At 54.2% G+C, this 25,700-nt stretch overlaps 1 protein-coding gene across 9 annotated transcripts in view; it reads left to right on the top strand.

The window, feature by feature from the left end:
* slc50a1 (solute carrier family 50 member 1) overlaps positions 1 to 21,991 on the top strand; it is a 41,442-nt gene extending 19,451 nt beyond the window's left edge. For 5 of the 9 annotated variants that reach the window (XM_041181732.1, XM_041181738.1, XM_041181733.1 and 2 more), the window contains exons 2-7: positions 7,083 to 7,378; positions 11,072 to 11,149; positions 14,016 to 14,139; positions 15,069 to 15,230; positions 18,163 to 18,282; positions 21,651 to 21,991. In XM_041181732.1, the coding sequence (XP_041037666.1) occupies positions 7,311 to 7,378; positions 11,072 to 11,149; positions 14,016 to 14,139; positions 15,069 to 15,230; positions 18,163 to 18,282; positions 21,651 to 21,755 (657 nt within the window). In that variant the 5' untranslated portion in view covers positions 7,083 to 7,310 and the 3' untranslated portion in view covers positions 21,756 to 21,991. Of the gene's footprint in view, positions 1 to 4,770; positions 4,787 to 5,006; positions 5,024 to 6,694; positions 6,715 to 7,082; positions 7,379 to 11,071; positions 11,150 to 14,015; positions 14,140 to 15,068; positions 15,231 to 18,162; positions 18,357 to 21,650 lie in introns of those variants that run through there. The other 4 variants (XM_041181736.1, XM_041181737.1, XM_041181735.1 and 1 more) reach the window with 4 other exon arrangements.
* Positions 21,992 to 25,700: the final 3,709 nt, after the last annotated feature.

Below are 25,700 nucleotides of genomic sequence, written 5' to 3' on the forward strand. Positions count from 1 at the left end.
TCTCTCTCTCTGTAACCCAGGGCAGGGAGTGTATACTGTGTAGTGTTTGTACAGTGGGGGTAAATCTCTCTCTCTGTAACCCAGGGCAGGGTGTGTATACTGTGTAGTGTGTGTACAGTGGGGGTAAATCTCTCTCTCTCTCTCTCTGTAACCGAGGGCAGGGTGTGTATACTGTGTAGTGTGTGTACAGTGGGGGTAAATCTCTCTCTCTCTCTGTAACCCAGGGCAGGGTGTGTATACTGTGTAGTGTGTGTACAGTGAGGGTAAATCTCTCTCTTTCTGTAACCCAGGGCAGGGTGTGTATACTGTGTAGTGTGTGTACAGTGAGGGTAAATCTCTCTCTTTCTGTAACCCAGGGCAGGGTGTGTATACTGTGTAGTGTGTGTACAGTGGGGGTAAATCTCTCTCTCTCTCTGTAACCCAGGGCAGGGTGTGTATCCTGTGTAGTGTGTGTACAGTGTGGGTAAATCTCTCTCTCTCTCTTTAACCCAGGGCAGGGTGTGTATACTGTGTAGTGTGTGTACAGTGGGGGTAAATCTCTCTCTCTGTAACCCAGGGCAGTGTGTGTATACTGTGTAGTGTGTGTACAGTGAGGGTAAATCTCTCTCTCTCTCTCTCTCTGTAACCCAGGGCAGGGTGTGTATACTGTGTAGTGTGTGTACAGTGAGGGTAAATCTCTCTCTCTCTAACCCAGGGCAGGGTGTGTATCCTGTGTAGTGTGTGTACAGTGAGGGTAAATCTCTCTCTGTAACCCAGGGCAAGGTGTGTATACTGTGTATTGTGTGTACAGAGGGTGTAAATCTCTCTCTCTCTCTCTCTGTAACCCAGGGCAGGGTGTGTATACTGTGTAGTGTGTGTACAGTGGGGGTAAATCTCTCTCTCTCTCTCTCTGTAACCGAGGGCAGGGTGTGTATACTGTGTAGTGTGTGTACAGTGAGGGTAAATCTCTCTCTCTCTCTGTAACCCAGGGCAGGGTGTGTATACTGTGTAGTGTGTGTACAGTGAGGGGAAATTTCTCTCTCTCTCTCTCTGTAACCCAGGGCAGGGTGTGTATACTGTGTAGTGTGTGTACAGTGAGGGTAAATCTCTCTCTCTCTCTCTCTGTAACCCAGGGCAGGGTGTGTATACTGTGTAGTGTGTGTACAGTGGGGGTAAATCTCTCTCTCTCTCTGTAACCCAGGGCAGGGTGTGTATACTGTGTAGTGTGTGTACAGTGAGGGTAAATCTCTCTCTTTCTGTAACCCAGGGCAGGGTGTGTATACTGTGTAGTGTGTGTACAGTGAGGGTAAATCTCTCTCTTTCTGTAACCCAGGGCAGGGTGTGTATACCGTGTAGTGTGTGTACAGTGAGGGTAAATCTCTCTCTTTCTGTAACCCAGGGCAGGGCGTGTATACTGTGTAGTGTGTGTACAGTGGGGGTAAATCTCTCTCTCTCTCTGTAACCCAGGGCAGGGTGTGTATCCTGTGTAGTGTGTGTACAGTGGGGGTAAATCTCTCTCTCTCTCTGTAACCCAGGGCAGGGTGTGTATACTGTGTAGTGTGTGTACAGTGGGGATAAATCTCTCTCTCTCTCTCTTTAACCCAGGGCAGGGTGTGTATACTGTGTAGTGTGTGTACAGTGGGGGTAAATCTCTCTCTCTGTAACCCAGGGCAGTGTTTGTATACTGTGTAGTGTGTGTACAGTGAGGGTAAATCTCTCTCTCTCTCTGTAACCCAGGGCAGGGTGTGTATACTGTGTAGTGTGTGTACAGTGGGGGTAAATCTCTCTCTCTCTCTCTGTAACCCTGGACAGCGTGTGTATACTGTGTAGTGTGGGTACAATGAGGGTAAATCTCTCTCTCTCTCTGTAACCCAGGACAGGGTGTGTATACTGTGTAGTGTGTGTACAGTGGGGGTCAATCTCTCTCTCTCTCTCTCTGTAACCCAGGGCAGGGTGTGTATACTGTGTAGTGTGTGTACAGTGGGGGTAAATCTCTCTCTCTCTCTCTCTGTAACCCAGGGCAGGGTGTGTATACTGTGTAGTGTGTGTATAGTGGGGGTAAATCTCTCTCTCTGTAACCCAGGGCAGTGTTTGTATACTGTGTAGTGTGTGTACAGTGAGGGTAAATCTCTCTCTCTCTCTCTCTGTAACCCAGGGCAGGGTGTGTATACTGTGCTGTGTGTGTACAGTGGGGGTAAATCTCTCTCTCTCTCTCTGTAACCCAGGGCAGGGTGTGTATACTGTGTAGTGTGTGTACAGTGAGGGTAAATCTCTCTCTCTCTGTAACCCAGGGCAGGGTGTGTATACTGTGCAGTGTTTGTACAGTGGAGGTAAATCTCTCTCTCTCTCTGTAACCCAGGGCAGGGTGTGTATACTGTGTAGTGTGTGTACAGTGGGGGTAAATCTCTCTCTCTCTCTCTCTTTAACCCAGGGCAGGGTGTGTATACTGTGCAGTGTGTGTACAGTGGGGGTAAATCTCTCTCTCTGTAACCCAGGTCAGGGTGTGTTTACTGTGTAGTGTGTGTACAGTGGGGGTAAATCTCTCTCTCTCTCTGTAACCCAGGGCAGGGAGTGTATACTGTGTAGTGTTTGTACAGTGGGGGTAAATCTCTCTCTCTGTAACCCAGGGCAGGGTGTGTATACTGTGTAGTGTGTGTACAGTGGGGGTAAATCTCTCTCTCTCTCTCTCTGTAACCGAGGGCAGGGTGTGTATACTGTGTAGTGTGTGTACAGTGGGGGTAAATCTCTCTCTCTCTCTGTAACCCAGGGCAGGGTGTGTATACTGTGTAGTGTGTGTACAGTGAGGGTAAATCTCTCTCTTTCTGTAACCCAGGGCAGGGTGTGTATACTGTGTAGTGTGTGTACAGTGAGGGTAAATCTCTCTCTTTCTGTAACCCAGGGCAGGGTGTGTATACCGTGTAGTGTGTGTACAGTGAGGGTAAATCTCTCTCTTTCTGTAACCCAGGGCAGGGCGTGTATACTGTGTAGTGTGTGTACAGTGGGGGTAAATCTCTCTCTCTCTCTGTAACCCAGGGCAGGGTGTGTATCCTGTGTAGTGTGTGTACAGTGGGGGTAAATCTCTCTCTCTCTCTGTAACCCAGGGCAGGGTGTGTATACTGTGTAGTGTGTGTACAGTGGGGATAAATCTCTCTCTCTCTCTCTTTAACCCAGGGCAGGGTGTGTATACTGTGTAGTGTGTGTACAGTGGGGGTAAATCTCTCTCTCTGTAACCCAGGGCAGTGTTTGTATACTGTGTAGTGTGTGTACAGTGAGGGTAAATCTCTCTCTCTCTCTGTAACCCAGGGCAGGGTGTGTATACTGTGTAGTGTGTGTACAGTGGGGGTAAATCTCTCTCTCTCTCTCTGTAACCCTGGACAGCGTGTGTATACTGTGTAGTGTGGGTACAATGAGGGTAAATCTCTCTCTCTCTCTGTATCCCAGGACAGGGTGTGTATACTGTGTAGTGTGTGTACAGTGGGGGTCAATCTCTCTCTCTCTCTCTCTGTAACCCAGGGCAGGGTGTGTATACTGTGTAGTGTGTGTATAGTGGGGGTAAATCTCTCTCTCTGTAACCCAGGGCAGTGTTTGTATACTGTGTAGTGTGTGTACAGTGAGGGTAAATCTCTCTCTCTCTCTCTCTGTAACCCAGGGCAGGGTGTGTATACTGTGCTGTGTGTGTACAGTGGGGGTAAATCTCTCTCTCTCTCTCTGTAACCCAGGGCAGGGTGTGTATACTGTGTAGTGTGTGTACAGTGAGGGTAAATCTCTGTCTCTCTGTAACCCAGGGCAGGGTGTGTATACTGTGCAGTGTTTGTACAGTGGAGGTAAATCTCTCTCTCTCTCTGTAATCCAGGGCAGGGTGTGTATACTGTGTAGTGTGTGTACAGTGGGGGTAAATCTCTCTCTCTCTCTCTCTTTAACCCAGGGCAGGGTGTGTATACTGTGCAGTGTGTGTACAGTGGGGGTAAATCTCTCTCTCTGTAACCCAGGTCAGGGTGTGTTTACTGTGTAGTGTGTGTACAGTGGGGGTAAATCTCTCTCTCTCTCTGTAACCCAGGGCAGGGAGTGTATACTGTGTAGTGTTTGTACAGTGGGGGTAAATCTCTCTCTCTGTAACCCAGGACAGGGTGTGTATACTATGTAGTGTGTGTACAGTGAGGGTAAATCTCTCTCTCTCTCTCTCTCTCTGTAACCCAGGGCAGGGTGTGTATACTGTGTAGTGTGTGTACCGTGAGGGTAAATCTCTCTCTCTCTAACCCAGGGCAGGGTGTGTATACTGTGTAGTGTGTGTACAGTGAGGGTAAATCTCTCTCTGTAACCCAGGGCAAGGTGTGTATACTGTGTATTGTGTGTACAGAGGGTGTAAATCTCTCTCTCTCTCTCTCTGTAACCCAGGGCAGGGTGTGTATACTGTGTAGTGTGTGTACAGTGGGGGTAAATCTCTCTCTCTCTCTCTCTGTAACCGAGGGCAGGGTGTGTATACTGTGTTGTGTGTGTACAGTGGGGGTAAATCTCTCTCTCTCTCTGTAACCCAGGGCAGGGTGTGTATACTGTGTAGTGTGTGTACAGTGAGGGTAAATCTCTCTCTTTCTGTAACCCAGGGCAGGGTGTGTATACTGTGTAGTGTGTGTACAGTGAGGGTAAATCTCTCTCTTTCTGTAACCCAGGGCAGGGTGTGTATACTGTGTAGTGTGTGTACAGTGAGGGTAAATCTCTCTCTTTCTGTAACCCAGGGCAGGGTGTGTATACTGTGTAGTGTGTGTACAGTGGGGGTAAATCTCTCTCTCTCTCTGTAACCCAGGGCAGGGTGTGTATCCTGTGTAGTGTGTGTACAGTGGGGGTAAATCTCTCTCTCTCTCTGTAACCCAGGGCAAGGTGTGTATACTGTGTAGTGTGTGTACAGTGGGGATAAATCTCTCTCTCTCTCTCTCTCTTTAACCCAGGGCAGGGTGTGTATACTGTGTAGTGTGTGTACAGTGGGGGTAAATCTCTCTCTCTGTAACCCAGGGCAGTGTGTGTATACTGTTGTGTGTGTACAGTGAGGGTAAATCTCTCTCTCTCTCTCTCTCTCTCTGTAACCCAGGGCAGGGTGTGTATACTGTGTAGTGTGTGTACAGTGAGGGTAAATCTCTCTCTCTCTAACCCAGGGCAGGGTGTGTATACTGTGTCATGTGTGTACAGTGAGGGTAAATCTCTCTCTGTAACCCAGGGCAAGGTGTGTATACTGTGTATTGTGTGTACAGAGGGTGTAAATCTCTCTCTCTCTCTGTAACCCAGGGCAGGGTGTGTATACTGTGTAGTGTGTGTACAGTGGGGGTAAATCTCTCTCTCTCTCTGTAACCCAGGGCAGGGTGTGTATACTGTGTAGTGTGTGTACAGTGAGGGTAAATCTCTCTCTTTCTGTAACCCAGGGCAGGGTGTGTATACTGTGTAGTGTGTGTACAGTGAGGGTAAATCTCTCTCTTTCTGTAACCCAGGGCAGGATGTGTATACTGTGTAGTGTGTGTACAGTGAGGGTAAATCTCTCTCTTTCTGTAACCCAGGGCAGGGTGTGTATACTGTGTAGTGTGTGTACAGTGGGGGTAAATCTCTCTCTCTCTCTGTAACCCAGGGCAGGGTGTGTATCCTGTGTAGTGTGTGTACAGTGGGGGTAAATCTCTCTCTCTCTCTCTGTAACCCAGGGCAGGGTGTGTATACTGTGTAGTGTGTGTACAGTGGGGATAAATCTCTCTCTCTCTCTCTCTCTTTAACCCAGGGCAGGGTGTGTATACTGTGTAGTGTGTGTACAGTGGGGGTAAATCTCTCTCTCTGTAACCCAGGGCAGTGTGTGTATACTGTGTAGTGTGTGTACAGTGAGGGTAAATCTCTCTCTCTCTCTCTGTAACCCAGGGCAGGGTGTGTATACTGTGTAGTGTGTGTACAGTGGGGGTAAATCTCTCTCTCTCTCTCTGTAACCCTGGACAGCGTGTGTATACTGTGTAGTGTGGGTACAATGAGGGTAAATCTCTCTCTCTCTCTGTAACCCAGGACAGGGTGTGTATACTGTGAAGTGTGTGTACAGTGGGGGTAAATCTCTCTCTCTCTCTCTCTGTAAACCAGGACAGGGTGTGTATACTGTGTAGTGTGTGTACAGTGGGGGTAAATCTCTCTCTCTCTGTAACCCAGGGCAGGGTGTGTATACTGTGTAGTGTGTGTACAGTGGGGGTCAATCTCTCTCTCTCTCTCTCTGTAACCCAGGGCAGGGTGTGTATACTGTGTAGTGTGTGTACAGTGGGGGTAAATCTCTCTCTCTCTCTCTCTCTGTAACCCAGGGCAGGGTGTGTATACTGTGTAGTGTGTGTACAGTGGGGGTAAATCTCTCTCTCTGTAACCCAGGGCAGTGTTTGTATACTGTGTAGTGTGTGTACAGTGAGGGTAAATCTCTCTCTCTCTCTCTCTGTAACCCAGGGCAGGGTGTGTATACTGTGCTGTGTGTGTACAGTGGGGGTAAATCTCTCTCTCTCTCTCTGTAACCCAGGGCAGGGTGTGTATACTGTGTAGTGTGTGTACAGTGAGGGTAAATCTCTCTCTCTCTGTAACCCAGGGCAGGGTGTGTATACTGTGCAGTGTTTGTACAGTGGAGGTAAATCTCTCTCTCTCTCTGTAATCCAGGGCAGGGTGTGTATACTGTGTAGTGTGTGTACAGTGGGGGTAAATCTCTCTCTCTCTCTCTCTTTCTCTTTAACCCAGGGCAGGGTGTGTATACTGTGCAGTGTGTGTACAGTGGGGGTAAATCTCTCTCTCTGTAACCCAGGTCAGGGTGTGTTTACTGTGTAGTGTGTGTACAGTGGGGGTAAATCTCTCTCTCTCTCTGTAACCCAGGGCAGGGTGTGTATACTGTGTAGTGTGTGTACAGTGGGGGTAAATCTCTCTCTCTCTCTCTCTCTCTCTGTAACCCAGGACAGGGTGTGTATACTGTGCAGTGTGTGTACAGTGGGGTTAAATCTCTATATCCCTCTCTAACCCAGAGTATCTGTGTATACTGTTCTAGCCCAGTGAACTATTTGTATACCACGTAGTTTGTGTATAGTGGGGTTAAATCCCTCTCTCTCTCTCTATCCTAGGGCAGCGTGTGTACACTGCGTAGTGTGTGTACAGTGAGTTTATACCTGGAGCTCTCTCACACCCCAGGATAAACTCCCTCCAGTAAATCCAGCCTTGGAAGCAGAGCGGATTTTGCACTGTTGCCAACAAGGACAAGATTGTGAGTGATTTGTGACCAGAGCGTGGGCCGCTCGCACGTATTAAGCCGGAGTGAAAAGGTGGCCGGAGTCCTTCGGGCTGGGTTCCCAATGGAAACACTGCAGATGCTGTCCTGGTGCTGCCTGGTCTTCACAATATGGATGTTCTCCACCGGCCTGTGAGTGAACAGGGACTGAGATGTCTCTGTGTGTTGCTGACTTCCCCTCTCGCTCTCTCTGAGCAACTTTCCCATCAACATTAACCTGGGGATAGGCTTCCCCCTCCTTATCTTACAGGGTTTGAATTGAAAATTGTGCTGTATTTCTACTTAAAATTCTACTTAAAATGTCTGGCATTTTCACTTAAACAGTAACATTCTATTTTAAATTGTACTCTATCGAGAGTTCCCTCCCAACCCTCACTTTAGGGGTCTCTGCGTTAACAAGGGTAGGTATAACCAGGGGTAGCTATAGCTCGTGTGTTCTGTGGGCAATATTTAAGATAGCACACACCTCGTGGGCTGAATGGCTGATTTCTGTGCTGTGCATCGCTGGGATGTTCCTTAAAAACCGGCCTCTCGAGCATTCCATCCCCCACCACACACCACCTGTCAGCTGCCTTAGGTCCCAAGCTCTGGAATTCCCTCCGTAAACCTCGCCGCCCCTCTCTGTAACCTCTTCCAGTCCCCTCAACCCTCCCTATCTCTGTAACCTCCTCCAGTCCCCTCAACCCTCCCTATCTCTGTAACCTCCTCCAGTCCCCTCAACCCTCCCTATCTCTGTAACCTCCTCCAGTCCCCTCAACCCTCCCTATCTCTGTAACCTCCTCCAGTCCCCTCAACCCTCCCTATCTCTGTAACCTCCTCCAGTCCCCTCAACCCTCCCTATCTCTGTAACCTCCTCCAGTCCCCTCAACCCTCCCTATCTCTGTAACCTCCTCCAGCTCCTACACCCTCCCTATCTCTGTAACCTCCTCCAGTCCCCTCAACCCTCCCTATCTCTGTAACCTCCTCCAGTCCCCTCAACCCTCCCTATCTCTGTAACCTCCTCCAGCCCCTATACCCCTCCCTATCTCTGTAACCTCCTCCAGCCCCTACAACCCTCCCTATCTCTATAACCTCCTCCAGCCCCTACACCCCTCCCTATCTCTGTAACCCCCTCCAGCCCCTACAACCCTCCCTATCTCTGTAACCTCCTCCAGCCCCTACACCCCTCCCTATCTCTGTAACCTCCTCCAGTCCCTACACCCCTCCCTATCTCTGTAACCGCCTCCAGTCCCTACATCCCTCCCTATCTCTGTAACCTCCTCCAGCCCCTACACCACTCCTTATCTCTGTAACCTCTTCCAGTCCCCTCAACCCTCCCTATCTCTGTAACCTCCTCCAGTCCCCTCAACCCTCCCTATCTCTGTAACCTCCTCCAGTCCCCTCAACCCTCCCTATCTCTGTAACCTCCTCCAGTCCCCTCAACCCTCCCTATCTCTGTAACCTCCTCCAGCCCCTATACCCCTCCCTATCTCTGTAACCTCCTCCAGCCCCTACAACCCTCCCTATCTCTATAACCTCCTCCAGCCCCTACACCCCTCCCTATCTCTGTAACCCCCTCCAGCCCCTACAACCCTCCCTATCTCTGTAACCTCCTCCATCCGCTACACCCCTCCCTATCTCTGTAACCTCCTCCAGTCCCTACACCCCACCCTATCTCTGTAACCTCCTCCAGCTCCTACACCCTCCCTATCTCTGTAACCTCCTCCATCCGCTACACCCCTCCCTATCTCTGTAACCTCCTCCAGCCCCTACACCCCTCCCTATCTCTGTAACCTCCTCCAGCCCCTACGCCCCTCCCAATCTCTGTAACATCCTCCAGCCCAACACAACTCCCTATCTCTGTAACCTCCTCCAGTCCCTACACCCCTCCCTATCTCTGTAACCTCCTCCAGTCCCTACATCCCTCCCTATCTCTGTAACATCCTCCAGTCCCTACACCCCTCCTTATCTCTTTAACCTCCTCCAGCCGCTACACCCCTCCCTATCTCTGTAACCTCCTCCAGTCCCTACACCCCTCCCTATCTCTGTAACCTCCTCCAGTCCCTGCAGCCCTCCCTATCTCTGTAACCTCCTCCAGTCCCTACAGCCCTCCCTATCTCTGTAACCTCCTCCAGTCCCTACAGCCCTCCCTATCTCTGTAACCTCCTCCAGTCCCTACACCACTCCCTATCTCTGTAACCTCCTCCAGCCCCTACACCCCTCCCTATCACTGTAACCTCCTCCAGCCCCTACACCCCTCCCTATCCCTGTAACCTCCTCCAGCCCCTACAACCCTCCCTATCTCGTTAACCTCCTCCAGTCCCCTCACCCCTCCCTATCTCTGTAACCTCCTCCAGCCCCTACACCCCTCCCTATCTCTGTAACCTCCTCCAGCCCCTACACCCCTCCCTATCTCTGTAACCTCCTCCAGCCCCTCGAACCCTCCCTATCTTTGTAACCTCATCCAGTCCCTACACACCTCCCTATCTCTGTAACCTCCTCCAGCCCCTACACCCCTCCCTATCTCTGTAACCTCCTCCAGCCCCTACACCCCTCCCTGTCTCTGTAACCTCCCCCAGTCCCTACACCCCTCCCTATCTCTGTAACATCCTCCAGCCCCTACACCCCTCCCTATCTCTGTAACCTCCTCCAGCCCCTACACCCCTCCCTATCTCTGTAACCTCCTCCAGCCCCTACACCCCTCCCTACCTCTGTAATCTCCTCCTGCCCCTACACCCCTCCCTATCTCTGTAACCTCCTCCAGCCCCTACACCCCTCCCTATCTCTGTAACTTCCTCCAGCCCCTACACCCCTCCCTATCTCTGTAACCTCCTCCAGCCCCTACACCCCTCACTATCTCTGTCACCTCCTCCAGCCCCTACACCCCTCCCTATCTCTGTAACCTCCTCCAGTCCCTACACCCCTCCCTATCTCTGTAACCTCCTCCAGCCCCTACACCCCTCCCTATCTCTGTAACCTCCTCCAGTCCCTACACCCCTCCCTATCTCTGTAACCTCCTCCCGCCCCTACACCCCTCCCTATCTCTGTAACCTCCTCCAGCCCCTACACCCCTCTCTATCTCTGTCACCTCCTCCAGCCCCTACACCCCTCCCTATCTCTGTAAGCTCCTCCAGACCCTACACACCTCCCTATCTCTGTAACCTCCTCCAGCCCCTACACCCCTCCCTATCTCTGTAAGCTCCTCCAGACCCTACACACCTCCCTATCTCTGTAACCTCCTCCAGCCCCTACACCCCTCCCTATCTCTGTAACCTCCTCCAGCCCCTACACCCCTCCCTATCTCTGTAACCTCCTCCAGCCCCTACACCCCTCCCTATCTCTGTAACCTCCTCCAGCCCCTACACCCCTCCCTATCTCTGTAACCTCCTCCAGCCCCTACACCCCTCACTATCTCTGTAACCTCCTCCAGCCCCTACACCCCTCCCTATCTCTGTAACCTCCTCCAGTCCGTACCACCCTCCGAGATCTCTGCGATCCTCCAATTCCGGCCTCTTGACCATCCCCTGATTCCCATTGCTCCACCATTGGCGGCCGGGCCTTCAGCTGCCTGGGGGGGGCCCTGAGCTCTGGAATTCCCTCCCTAAACCTCTCCATCTCTCTCTCTCTCTGTCTCTCTCTCTCTGTCTCTCTTTCTCTGTCTCTCTCCATTCCTTAACAATCAATCTCTTGGCTCGAGCCTTTGGTTGTCCGTCCCTGACATTGTTCCCTATAGAATGTTGTCCGCTATGTCTCCTGTGCTGCTCCTTTGGGTTGGGTGGGAGTGGTTGGTCTGTTGCAGGTGCCGCCTAAATGCATGTTGTTGTTTTTTATTTCTCTGCTCCCCAGGTCCGATTTGAGGAGGATGATCTCTGGGAACAGCACAGATAACATCCAGTTCCTACCCTTTCTCAGCACAGCTGTTAAGTAAGTCTGGGACATGGTGGCCCCGGTTGCGATCTCTACAGCCCCTTCATAGTCAGTGAGCCCTCCACACCCCCTCCAGTTCTTGCACTTGAGAACAACATGGAACAGGAAGAGGCCATTCAGCCCTTCGAGCCTGTCCTGCCGCTCAAGGAGATCAGGGTTAACCTCTGAGGTAACTTCATCGACCCACCTTTGCCCCGGACTCAAGATTTAAATTTATCGATCCCAGCATCAATCGCCGCCTGCGGAAGAGAGTTCCAAACTCCTCCCACCCTTGGTGTGACCAAGTCTTTCCTAATTTCACTCCTGAAAGGTCTGCCTCGAATTGTTAGATCTTTCCTCATGCAGGAACTCACCAAGGCTCCTTAGACAGCACCTTCCAAACCCACGACCACTACCATCTAGAAGGACAAGGGCAGCAGACACATGGGGAACACCACCACCTGGAAGTTCCCCTCCAAGCCACTCACCATCCTGACTTGGAAATATATCGGCCGTTCCTTCACTGTCGCTGGGTCCAAATCCTGGAACTCCCTCCCTAACAGCACGGTGGGTGTGCCTACCCCACAGGGACTGCAGCGGCTCAAGAAGGCAGCTCACCCACACCTTCTCAAGGGGCAATTAGGGATGGGCAACAAATGCTGGGCCCAGCCAGCGACTCCCACATCCTGGGAATGAATAAAATAAAGTTTCTCTGTTCCCCTTAATATCTGGAAAATATGCTCACATCTTCCTCCAACCACCTAAACTCTCATCCCAGGGACCAATCTAGTGACCCTTCGCTGTACCACCTCCAATACAAGGATATCCTTCCTTAAATGTGGAGCCCAAAACCTCACACAGTATTTCAGATGTGGTCTCACCAACACCCTGTACAACTGGAGCAAGGCTTCTTTCTTCTTGTACCCCAGCCCCCGTAATAAAGGCCCACATACCATTTACCTTCCTAACAGCTTACTGCACCCACACCCTAACTTCCTGTGTTCCTTGTACAAACGCACCCGAGTCTCTCTGAACATCAACACTTACAGGTTTCACACCTGTTAAATAATATTCTGGTTTTCCTATTCTTACAACCTGAGTAAATAACTTTACGCATCCCTTCATTATACTCCACCTGCCACCTTGTTACCTACACACTTACCCTGTCTATATCCCTTTGCAGCCTCTCTGTGTCTTCCCCACAGCTTACCTTCCATCTACCTCTGTATCGTCAGCCTCTCTGTGTCCTCCTCACAGCTTACCTTCCATCGAGCTTTGTATCGTCAGCCTCTCTGTGTCCTCCTCACAGCTGACCTTCCATCTAGCTTTGTATCGTCAGCCTCTCTGTGTCTTCCCCACAGCTTACCTTCCATCGAGCTTTGTATCGTCAGCCTCTCTGTGTCCTCCTCACAGCTTACCTTCCATCTAGCTCTGTATCGTCAGCACACCTAGATATATTAATCTCCGTCTCTTCATCTAAGTCACTAATATAGGTTGTAAATAGCTGAGGCTCCAGCACTGATCCTGTGGCACTCCAGTGCCTACAACTTGTACTTACCTTTTTTATGGCCATTCCCACCCTTCTATCCGTTAACCCACCCTCCATCCGAGCTAATATATCACCCCTGCAGCCCCCCGCAGCCCACACTCACGGACTGGGTGAACCCACCCACCCACGCGTTGGTGCCCAGGGGAGAGACGGAGGAACGATCAAAGAGAAAATGTCTCGTGATGTTTTGCACGTAGCCTTTCCAGGGCTGCTGTGCGGAGGGAGGCTGGCGTTCAAAGAGAGGTGAGCACAGGGCGTTGCCTGACTCACGCTGAACTGGACTGGCGCTGGGGATGGGGATGGGAGCCGCATGCCATGCTCCTCGGTGTTGCGGACTGCCCCTTTAAATGGTCATCTCATGGTTGCAAGGTGATGCGAGTTATTCTGCAGGAAGCTTGAGCGGGCATTGCGAGTTTTCATTCACCCACTGCCCCCTCCTGCCCTCACTGACCCAGCCTCACACCAGCCCAGCAACACCTCCATTTTACAGTCAGCGTCTGTGTTTTCATAATCCCTCCATGGCCCTCACCACCCTCCCTATCTCTGTAACCTCCTCCAGCCCCTACACCCCTCCCTATCTCTGTAACCTCCTCCAGCCCCTACACCCCTCCCTATCTCTGTAACCCCCTCCAGCCCCTACACCCCTCCCTATCTCTGTAACCTCCTCCAGCCCCTACACCCCTCCCTATCTCTGTAACCTCCTCCAGCCCCTACAACCCTCCGAGATCTCTGCGCTCCTCCCATTCCGGCCTCTTGACCGTCCCCCGATTCCCATCGCTCCACCATTGGCGGCCGGGCCTTCAGCTGCCTGGGGGGGGCCCTGAGCTCTGGAATTCCCTCCCTGAACCTCTCCGCTTCTCTGTCTCTCTCCCCTCCTTTAAGACGCTCCTTAAAACCGACTTCTTTGACCGAGATTTTGGTCTCATGTTTCTCGGGGTCTGACTGTGTCTGATTCACGTCCCTGTCTCCTTCTGATATTTTGCTGTAGTCAAGGTGCTATATAAATGTAGGTTGTTGTATGCAGTTACATCGGATGAAAATCCATCTGTCCCTCTCTGTCTGTCTCAGTCCCTCTCTCTCTCTCCCTCTGCTGTGTGTGTGAAGCTCTATGATGCAAGTTGTCCCCTCCGTGCTCTCTCTCTCTTACCCTGTCGGTTTGGACTAGGCCGCAGCTGGAGCCTGGGGACTTCTCCCTCCACCCTGCCTCAGCTGCACACTTGGCTGGGCTTGTGGGGCAAGGGGAGGTGTCTGAGATATTCTGGCCTCCGCAGAGTCGAGTGGTTTCTCTCGGGCCTGTGTGTGGTTATTGATTTGCTCCCTTGTGTCCCTCTGCAGTAACCTGGGCTGGCTCTACTACGGACAACTGAAGGGTGACTGGACATTGATCACCGTCAACTCCATTGGCGTCATTCTGCAGATCAGTTATATCCTGGCCTACCTGTACTTCAGCACCGAGAAGGTAGACAGCTCCCTGCGGGCCCCTCTCCTCCTGCCCAGCATTCCCACTCCCCACTGCATGTGGCCCTGCACCTAATTCCCCCATTGGCTAATGGGAGGTGGGACAGGATCCCACTGAGAGATGATTGGTTTGAGCAAGACTGAGGGCCCAGGATACTGGGAACCTCCACCCTACTCATCCCTCATCTCAAATAGAAAGACAGTGCGGCGCTCCCTCAGTACTGACCCTCCGACAGTGCGGCACTCCCTCAGTACTGACCCTCCGACAGTGCGGCACTCCCTCAGTATTGACCCTCCGACAGTCAGGCGCTCCCTCAGTACTGACCCTCCGACAGTGCGGCACTCCCTCAGTACTGACCCTCCGACAGTGCGGCGCTCCCTCAGTACTGACCCTCTGACAGTGCGGCCCTCCCTCAGTACTGACCCTCCAACAGTGCGGCGCTCCCTCAGTACTGACCCTCCGACAGTGCGGCGCTCCCTCAGTACTGACCCTCCGACACTGTGGCGCTCCCTCAGTACTGACCCTCTGACAGTGCGGCACTCCCTCAGTTCTGACCCACCGACAGTGCGGCTCTCCCTTGGCTCTGACCCTCAGCGTCAATGCCACACTCCCTCAGCCCTGACACTGAGAGTGTCGTCCTGGATTATGGGGCCTGGGTCTCTGGAGTGGGGACTCAAACCAATAACCTCCTTACCCAAAGCTTAATATCTCCGCACACCTAAGAGGCAATCTGGCCCCTGTCTTCGCCCACGGGTATGGAGGTACATGGGAGGCCAAGGGTCATGGGTGATAGGCCACAGGAGGTCATAGGACAAGCTGATTGCTTCCATGGATCCTGAGGCCTTGTCCAGCATCTGATCTCTAAGGGTAAAGGCCCCGAAGGTTTTTAACTCCTTTCCTTTTCTCTCTGTGTGTTTTTCCCATCACAGTTTCAGGTGGTGTCCAAGGTTGCTTTTGCGGGAGCGGTTTTAGCGATCGTCTACCTGTACTTCACGATGCTGGTATTGGACGCCGAGCAACGCCTCAACAAGCTGGGCTTGCTGTGCAGCGCCTTCACCATCAGCATGTACCTCTCACCACTGGCTGACCTGGTAAAACTCTCACACACCCACTCTCCACATTGACCGGGGTGGTGGCCGGGGCCTTGAAATAAAGAAATCTCTCTTGCCACCTTCCTCTGTGTCTCACCATGGCTCTGGGTGGGGCTAACCAGGAGGCCTGGGGCCTAGTGTGTGTGTGTGGTTGGCCACAGGGCCTGGGGCCTAGTGTGTGTGTAGTTGACCTCAGGGCCTGGGGCCTAGTGTGTGTGTAGTTGGCCACAGGGCTTGGGGCCTAGTGTGTGTGGTTGGCCACAGGGCCTGGGGTCTAGTGTGTGTGGTTGGCCACAGGGCCTGGGGCCTAGTGTGTGTATGGTTGGCCACAGGGCTTGGGGCCTAGTGTGTGTGTGGTTGGCCACGGGGTTTGGGGTCTAGTGTGTGTGTAGTTGGCCACGGGGTTTGGGGTCTAGTGTGTGTGGTTGGCCACAGGGCCTGGGGCCTCGTGTGTGTGGTTGGCCACAGGGCCTGGGGCCTCGTGTGTGTGGTTGGCCACGGGGTTTGGGGTCTAGTGTGTGTGGTTGGCCACAGGGCCTGGGGCCTAGTGTGTGTGTAGTTGGCCACGGGGTTTGGGGTCTAGTGTGTGTGGTTGGCCACAGGGCCTGGGGCCTAGTGTGTGTGTAGTTGGCCACAGGGCTTGGGATCTAGTGTGTGTGTAGTTGGCCACAGGGCCTGGGGCCTCGTGTGTGTGTAGTTGGCCACAGGGCTTGGGGTCTAGTGTTAGTGTGTGTGTGGTTGGCCACTGGGCTTAGGGCCTAGCATGCAGCTGGGGTATGGGGTCTGAGGCCTTGTGTTTGTGGTTGGCCACTGGGGCTTGGGACCTAGTGAATGGTTGGCCGCAAGACTTGGGGGCCTATTGTGTGTGGTTTACCACAGGGGCTGGGGCCTAGCGTGTGTGGTTGGCCTCTGTCCCTGGAGCCTAGCATGCGGCTGGCCACGAGGCCTGGAGCCTGGTGTTTGCCGTTGGCCAAGGGGCTTGTGACCTGGCATGCAGTTGACAAAGGTTGAGGAGCCTGGTGTTTGCCGTTGGCCTAAGGGTAGGGTCGCCAACCCTCCAGCACTGGTCTGGTTTCTCCAGGAACTGAAGTTCAGTCTCCAGGACACTGCTGTGTGCAACCCTGGAGATAAACCATCAGGACATTAAAGGAGACACTTCTTTTGTCGTTTTCTTTGAACATTTCTCTTTACCAGATATAAAAATATTGAAAACAAGGGGGGAAAAAAAGGCTGTTTGCCTGAGAGTCAAGTGCCATCCAATTGGGTGATGAGTCTTTTAGCTTTTCAATCGGCGTAGGAAGGCCGTGCGTCACAAGGGTGGATGTGTTGGCCGACTAATGGCTGGAGTGTGGGGGCAAATTTTGTGTGGAGAAACCTCCAGGAATAGATTTAATCGCAGTTGGTAATGCTACCGGCAGGCCTGAGGCCTAGTGTGTAAAGTGGGGCCTTGGGCCTAGTGTGTAAGCTGGGGCCTGGGGCCTAGTGTGTAAGGTGGGGCCTTGGGCCTAGTGTGAGCTGGGCCCTGGGGCCTAGTGTGTAAGGTGGGGCCTGGGGCCTAGTGTGAGCTGGGGCCTGGGGCCTAGTGTGTAAGGTGGGGCCTGGGGCCTAGTGTGAGCTGGGGCCTGGGGCCTAGTGTGTAAGGTGGGGCCTTGGGACTAGTGTGAGCTGGGGCCTGGGGCCTAGTGTGTAAGGTGGGGCCTTGGGCCTAGTGCGAGCTGGGGCCTGGGGCCTAGTGTGTAAGGTGGGGCCTTGGGCCTAGTGTGAGCTGGGGCCTGGGGCCTAGTGTGTAAGGTGGGGCCTTGGGCCTAGTGTGTAAGGTGGGGCCTTGGGCCTAGTGTGTAAGGTGGGGCCTTGGGCCTAGTGTGTAAGGTGGGGCCTTGGGTCTAGTGTGAACTGGGGCCTGGGGCCTGGTGTGTGTGAGGCTGGCCTTGAAGCCCCCTTGGCTGCTTGGGACGGGGCAGCAGAGATCAGAGGCCGGTTGAGGAGGCGAACTCTGACCTGGCCGCTGGAAGCCCTCCAGTGTACCTCACACAGTATGCAAGGCCCCGAGGCCCCACTGAGACGCCGAGAGAGTCCATATCCCTGTGTTTGCGAGAAACCTGGGTTCCTCGAACAGGTAGATCGGACAGAGGAGTTTGGAATAATGGGTAAAGTCAATTGATAAAAGTCATCCAGGAAAATCCAGTTCCGCTGGTCAGTTGTGTTCGTCACCAGAATGAATCATTTTTAAACTCGGCATCAAGGGAGGGAGCGGTTGGGAGGGGCTTATTTTTTAACACAAAGAGGGTTGTTGACACGGGGGTGGGGGGGAGATATAACAGAAATATCCTGGGACAGTGAGGAGAGCAGACTGCAGGACTTAGAAAAAGCCAATATTCAGAGAAATTGAATAAATGGAAAGGTCCTAGACACAGGGCCTGAAGCCTAGCATGTAACTGATGGCCTGGGGCCTAGCGTGTGGTTGACCATGGAGCCTGGTGCCTAAGATGTGGTTGACCACAGGGTCCTGAGGCCTAGAATGTGGTTAACCATAGAACGTGGGGCCTAGAATGTGGTTAACCACAGGGCCCTGGGACCTAGCGTGTGCTAAGCCACAGGGCCTGAGGCCTAGTGTGTGGTTAACCACAAGACCTGGGGCCTAGCATGTGGTTGACCACACGGCCTGGGACCTAGTGTGTGGTTGGCCCTGTGGCCTAGCCCGTGACTGGACACAGGGCCCTGGGGCCTAGTCCATGTTTGGCCACGGGGCCTAGTGTGAGGCTGGGTTTGAAGCCCTGTAGCGTTAAGACGAGAGCTGTTTCAGAGAGGGAGGCCACAGGGACAATGGGCTGAATTGCTGCTCTGTAAAGCTCTCTGCTCGGTGCAGAATGTCAACTGAGTGTGACAACAGTGTTGGCTGTGACGTTCTCTCCCCCTCTCTTGTGTCTTCCAGGCCAAAATAGTCCGGACTCGGTCAACAAAATGCCTCTCGTTCTCACTGACAGTGGCAACAATCCTTACCTCCACGTCCTGGACTCTGTACGGCCTCCAGCTGTCTGACTACTACATCGTGGTAATGAACTCCGAGGGGGGACAGTTGGGCATTTGGTTAAACCATCCTGGGGCTGAAAGGGTTGAACTCCGAGGGTAGGTCACACACAGACTCGGCTTGTATTCCCTCGAGTGTGGAAGATTAAGGGGCGATCGAATCGAGGGGGGTTTAAGATGATTAAAGGATTCGATGGGGTCGATAGAGAGAAACTGTTTCCTCTGGTGGGGGTGGGGAGTTCAGAACAAAGGGTGGGGGGGGGCAGAAGCTTAAAATTGGAGCCAGGCCCATTCAGGGGTGATGTCAGGAAGCACTTCACACACACACACACACACATACACACTCTCACACACACACACACACACACATACACACTCTCACACACACTCACACTCTCACACAGACATACACACACTCTCACACACACACACACACACACACACACACACACATACACACTCTCACACACACACACGCACACACACACACACGCACACACACACACACTCTCACACAGACACACTCTCACACAGACACACACACACTCTCACACACACACACACCCCTACACACACACCCCTACACACACACACACACACACACACACACCCACTCACACAGAGACACACACACACACACACACCCCTACACACACACACACACCCCTACACACACACCCACAAACAGAGGCACACACACAGAGACACACACACACAGAGACACACACACACAGAGACACACACACACAGAGACACACACACAGAGACACACACACAGAGACACACACACACACACATCTGGAACTCTCTCCCACCCCCAGTGAAGCTGTTGAGGTTGGCAGGGGGTCAATTGGAAATTCCCGAACGGAGGTGGATAGATTTTTGTTGGGTAAGGGGCGTTAAAGGGTTACGGAACCAGAGTGGGCAGATGGGGCTAGAATACAGATCAGCCATGATCTGATTGAATGGAGGGATAGACTGGAGGGGCTGAATGGCCTTCTCCTGTTGAATCTGAGGGATTTTTTAACGACTGTTTCACACAACATGTCCGTCTGAACAACGGCTAATGGATCTTTAATTCAGGACACAAAATATTCGCCCCCACAGATCATACCGAGGCCTAGTGAGTGACCCCCCCTCCTTTAAGATTCAGGCTCTGGCATCACAAGATGCTGCACTCACCCACTGAGCACTACAACCACCGCCCCACCCCCCCACCCAGCCTGCCGCACTGTCGGAGGGTCAGTACTGAGTGAGTGCTGCACTGTCGGAGGGTCAGTACCGAGGGAGAGCCGCACTGTCGGAGGGTCAGTACTGAGGGAGTGCAGCACTGTCGGAGGGTCAGTACTGAGGGAGCACCGCACTGTCAGAGGGTCAGTACTGAGGGAGCGCCGCACTGTCGGAGGGTCAGTACTGAGGGAGCACCGCACTGTCGGAGGGTCAGTACTGAGGGAGCGCCGCACTGTCGGAGGGTCAGTGCTGAGGGAGCGCCGCACTGTCGGAGGGTCAGTACTGAGGGAGTGCCGCACTGTCGGAGGGTCAGTACTGAGGGAGCGCCGCACTGTCGGAGGGTCAGTACTGAGGGAGTGCCGCACTGTCGGAGGGTCAGTACTGAGGGAGCGCCGCACTGTTGGAGGGTCAGTACTGAGGGAGCGCCGCACTGTTGGAGGGTCAGTACTGAGGGAGATCCGCACTGGCGGAGGGTCAGTACTGAGGGAGTGCCGCACTGTCGGAGGGTCTGTACTGAGGGAGAGCCGCACTGTCGGAGGGTCTGTACTGAGGGAGTGCCGCACTGTCGGAGGGTCAGTACTGAGGGAGCGCCGCACTGTCGGAGGGTCAGTACTGAGGGAGTGCTGCACTGTCGGAGGGTCAGTACTGAGGGAGCGCCGCACTGTCGGAGGGTCAGTACTGAGGGAGTGCTGCACTGTCGGATGGTCAGTACTGAGGGAAGCCCGCACTGTCGGAGGGTCAGTACTGAGGGAGTGCCACACTGTCGGAGGGTCAGTACTGAGGGATTACCGCACTGTCGGAGGGTCAGTACTGAGGGAGTGCCGCACTGTCGGAGGGTCAGTACTGAGGGAGTGCCGCACTGTCAGACGGTCAGTACTGAGGGAGTGCCGCACTGTCGGAGGGTCAGTACTAAGGGAGAGCAGCACTGTCGGAGGGTCAGTACTGAGGTAGTGCCGCACTGTCGGAGGGTCAGTGCTGAGGGAGTGCCACACTGTCGGAGGGTCAGTACTGAGGGAGTGCCGCACTGTCGGAGGGTCACAACTGATGGAGTGCCGCACTGTCGGAGGGTCAGTGCTGAGGGAGTGCCGCACTGTCGGAGGGTAAGTACTGAGGGAGTGCCGCACTGTCGGAGGGTCAGTACTGAGGGAGCGCCGCACTGTCGGAGGGTCAGTACTGAGGGAGTGCAGCACTGTCGGAGGGTCAGTACTGAGGGAGTGCCGCACTGTCAGAGGGTCAGTACTGAGGGAGCGCCGCACTGTCGGAGGGTCAGTACTGAGGGAGCACAGCGCTGTCGAAGAGTCAGTACTAAGGGAGAGCGGCACTGTCGGAGGGTCAGTACTGAGGGAGCACAGCGCTGTCGAAGAGTCAGTACTAAGGGAGAGCGGCACTGTCGGAGGGTCAGTACTGAGGGAGTGCCGCACTGTCGGAGGGTCAGTACTGAGGGAGTGCCGCACTGTCGGAGGGTCAGTACTGAGGGAGTGCCGCACTGTCGGAGGGTCAGTACGGAGGGAGTGCCGCACTGTCGGAGGGTCAGTACTGAAGGAGCGCCGCACTGTCGGAGGGTCAGTACTGAGGGAGTGCCGCACTGTCCGAGGTGCCGTGTTTCAGGATGAGATGTCACTACGAGGCTCCTGTCTGACCCCTCGGGTGGTTGTAAAAGACCCAGCAGCCGCTGTTGGAAGAGGAGCAGCTTGGTGGGGTGGTGGGGTGGTGGGGCGAGGGTGGGGGGTGGGGCTGGTGGTGGTGGGGGAAGGTGAGTTCTCCCCCGTGTCCTGGGGCCCAACATTTACCCCTTAACCAAAGAGAAACAGACGGACCTGGCTGATGATCATTTAGCTGTTTGTGGGATCTTGCTGTGCACAAGTTGGCTGGCCCCTTCCCCCACCCCCCCTGACAACAGGGGCCACCTTGAAAGTGAAAAGGACCTCATTGGCTGGGAAGCGCTTTGGGACGTCCTGCGGTGGGGTTAGGCGCTAGAGAAATGCACGATATTTTTCTTGGCGTGTGCCATTGACAGGCGAGCATGAGGATTTGGTTACTGTACGGGGACGGTCTTTATTACAAACACAGCTGGAGGCCTTCCAGCCTGAATTCTGTTACCATTAAACGCGTTCTGTTTCATTTTTATCTCCCCTTCCCCCTCCTTTCCCAATATCCCTCCAGGTGCCGAACGTCCCGGGAATCCTGACGAGCTTGGTCCGGTTTTGGTTATTTTGGAGCTACGCGTCGGGTCAGGACAAGTACACTTACCGTCCGGTTCAGGCCTGAGGCCTACCGCGCAGGCTGCCGATTTTGCCTAAGCTCTGGCTGGGGACCTGGAGAGAAATGGGACCATTGCCGCGTTCGCCAGGGGCAGAGGGAACCGAAGAGGGTGAGAGGAGAGATGAACGAACGATCGCTCTAACCCCTGTTTCTGTCAAACCCTTTCACACCGACTGCCAAGAGCAACCTCTCCACACATCAAAACTGCTCCATAAAATGAAGGATTCTTTACCTTTTCTTAACATCAATTCTCATTTATTGCCTTGTCAGTGCAAACTCTCACTGGGGTACAGGTCCCACACACACGCTGACTCTCACTGGGGTACGTGTCCCACACACACTGACTCTCACTGGGGTACAGTTCCCACACACACTGACTCTCACTGGGGTACGGGTCCCACACACGCTGACTCTCACTGGGGTACAGTTCCCACACACACTGACTCTCACTGGGGTACGTGTCCCACACACACTGACTCTCACTGGGGTACGGGTCCCACACACACTGACTCTCACTGGGATACGTGTCCCACACACACTGACTCTCACTGGGGTACGGTTCCCACACACACTGACTCTCACTGGGGTACGGTTCCCACACACACTGACTCTCACTGGGGTACGGGTCCCACACACACTGACTCTCACTGGGGTACGGTTCCCACACACACTGACTCTCACTGGGGTACGGGTCCCACACACACTGAATCTCACTGGGGTACACGTCACACACACACTGACTCTCACTGGGGTACGGGTTCCACACACACTGACTCTCACTGGGGTACGGGTCCAACACACACTGACTCTCACTGGGGTACGGGTCCCACACCCACTAACTCTCACTGGGGTACGGTTCCCACACACACTGACTCTCACTGCGATACGGGTCCCACACACACTGACTCTCACTGGGGTACGGGTCCCACACACACTGACTCTCACTGGGGTACAGGTCCCACACACACTGACTCTCACTGGGGTACGGGTCCCACACACACTGACTCACTGGGGTACGGGTCCCACACACACTGACTCATTGGGGTATGGGTCCCACACACACTGACTCTCACTGGGGTACGGGTCCCACACACACTGACTCTCACTGGGATACGGGTCCCACACACGCTGACTCTCACTGGGGTACGGGTCCCACACACGCTGACTCTCACTGGGGTACGGGTCCCACACACGCTGACTCTCACTGGGGTACGGGTCCCACACACGCTGACTCTCACTGGGGTACGGGTCCCACACACGCTGACTCTCACTGGGGTACGGGTCCCACACACACTGACTCTCACTGGGGTACGGGTCCCACACACACTGACTCTCACTGGGGTACGGGTCCCACACACACTGACTCTCACTGGGGTACGGGTCCCACACACACTGACTCTCACTGGGGTACGGGTCCCACACACACTGACTCTCACTGGGGTACGGGTCCCACACACGCTGACTCTCACTGGGGTACGGGTCCCACACACACTGACTCTCACTGGGGTACGGGTCCCACACACACTGAATCTCACTGGGGTACGTGTCCCACACACACTGACTCTCACTGGGGTACGGGTCCCACACACACTGACTCTCACTGGGGTACGGGTCCCACACACACTGACTCTCACTGGGGTACGGGTCCCACACACACTGACTCTCACTGGGGTACGGGTCCCACACACACTGACTCTCACTGGGGTACGGGTCCCACACACACTGACTCTCACTGGGGTACGGGTCCCACACACACTGACTCTCACTGGGGTACGGGTCCCACACACACTGACTCTCACTGGGGTACGGGTCCCACACACACTGACTCTCACTGGGGTACGGGTCCCACACACAATGACTCTCACTGGGGTACGGGTCCCACACACACTGACTCTCACTGGGGTACGGGTCCCACACACACTGACTCTCACTGGGGTACGGGTCCCACACACACTGACTCTCACTGGGGTACGGGTCCCACACACACTGACTCTCACTGGGGTACGGGTCCCACACACACTGACTCTCACTGGGGTACGGGTCCCACACACGCTGACTCTCACTGGGGTACGGGTCCCACACACGCTGACTCTCACTGGGGTACGGGTCCCACACACGCTGACTCTCACTGGGGTACGGGTCCCACACACGCTGACTCTCACTGGGGTACGGGTCCCACACACGCTGACTCTCACTGGGGTACGGGTCCCACACACGCTGACTCTCACTGGGGTACGGGTCCCACACACGCTGACTCTCACTGGGGTACGGGTCCCACACACGCTGACTCTCACTGGGGTACGGGTCCCACACACGCTGACTCTCACTGGGGTACGGGTCCCACACACGCTGACTCTCACTGGGGTACGGGTCCCACACACGCTGACTCTCACTGGGGTACGGGTCCCACACACACTGACTCTCACTGGGGTACGGGTCCCACACACACTGACTCTCACTGGGGTACGGGTCCCACACACACTGACTCTCACTGGGGTACGGGTCCCACACACACTGACTCTCACTGGGGTACGGGTCCCACACACACTGACTCTCACTGGGGTACGGGTCCCACACCCACTGATTCGCCTGTGTTGCTGCACAGGGCTGAGTATTGGCGCAGTATAACATTATTCAGAGGTGCGAGTGAGTGAGGCAACACCCCAAGTGGACCCCACTCCTAATCATGGTGTGCCCTTTAACCAGGGCTTTGTACTGTTGGTTTGTTGGGAGTGAGAGGCAGTGATTAGCAGCTACAGACGAGAGCGGGCAGGCTCTGTTAAACATGGGCACCTCAAACAGAGCAGCCAGCTAAACTGGCAAAGGGAGGCAGCTGCTGTGGAGTCTGAATGAAAAGTGACCCGGACAACTCAAACATCTTTAAAGAAAGATCATTGGCAATCGCACTCGGAGCGTGTCGAGGGTTTTATTCCCAGCTTTGGTGTGATCTATCGAAAGAGTCAGGCATTTTAACCGTTTGATTGCTGCTTCAGTGTTGTAGCTGTTATCAGAGACACACTGTTCCCCCCTCCCCCCCTCACCGTCCCACAGGTGCCAGGGCCACGAGCTGTTTGACTGCCGAAGCCCTCACCACCCAAGCTCCCCCTCCTCCCCCCCCCCCCGCCCCCCCCACTCTGTCCGGCAGGAGCGTGGCCGCCCTCACGACCCTGAGGCCGATCGTAGGAATATGTGTGGCGCAGGAGGCGGCCGTTCAGCCCATCCAGCCTGTGCTGGCCCTTCTGCAAATGCCATCCCCATCTCCTCGCCTCATCAACCACGCGCAGTGGCCGAACTCAGCAGGAGCCCAGGAGCCTGGGTTTACGCCGTCTGTAGGGATCCTCTGATTCCGGCCTGTCGAACACCCCCCCCGATTCCCATCGCTCCACCATTGGCGGCCGGGCCTTCAGCTGCCTGGGGGGGGCCCTGAGCTCTGGAATTCCCTCCCTAAACCTCTCCACCTCTCTCTCTGTCTCTCTCTCTCTCTTTCTCTTTCTGTCTCTGTCTCTCTCTCTCTCTGTCTCTCTCTCTCTCTCTGTCTCTCTCTCTCTCTCTTTCTCTTTCTCTGTCCCTCGCTGTTTCTCTCTCTCGCCCTCTCTTTCTCTCTTTCTGTCTCTGTCCCTCCCCCTCTCTTTCTCTCTCTGTCTCCCTAACTCTTTGACATTCTCTGTCCCTTTCTCTCTGTCGCTCTCCCTCTCTGTCTCTATCTTTCTCTCTCTCTGTCTCTCTCTCTCTTTCTGTCTCCGTCCCTCTCTTTCTCTCTCCCTCCCTCTCTGTCATTCTCTCTCTCCATCTCCCCCTCTTTCTCTCTTTCTCTGTCTCTGTCCCTCTCTGTTTCTCTCTGTCCCTTTCTCTCTCTCTCTCTCTTTCTTTCTCTCTCTTTCTCTGTCTCTGTCCCTCTCTGTTTCTCTCTGTCCCTTTCTCTCTTTCTCTCTCCACCTCTTTCTTTCTCTC

Source organism: Carcharodon carcharias, assembly GCF_017639515.1.
Source record: "Carcharodon carcharias isolate sCarCar2 chromosome 36 unlocalized genomic scaffold, sCarCar2.pri SUPER_36_unloc_2, whole genome shotgun sequence".
NCBI classification, from domain to species: domain Eukaryota; kingdom Metazoa; phylum Chordata; class Chondrichthyes; order Lamniformes; family Lamnidae; genus Carcharodon; species Carcharodon carcharias.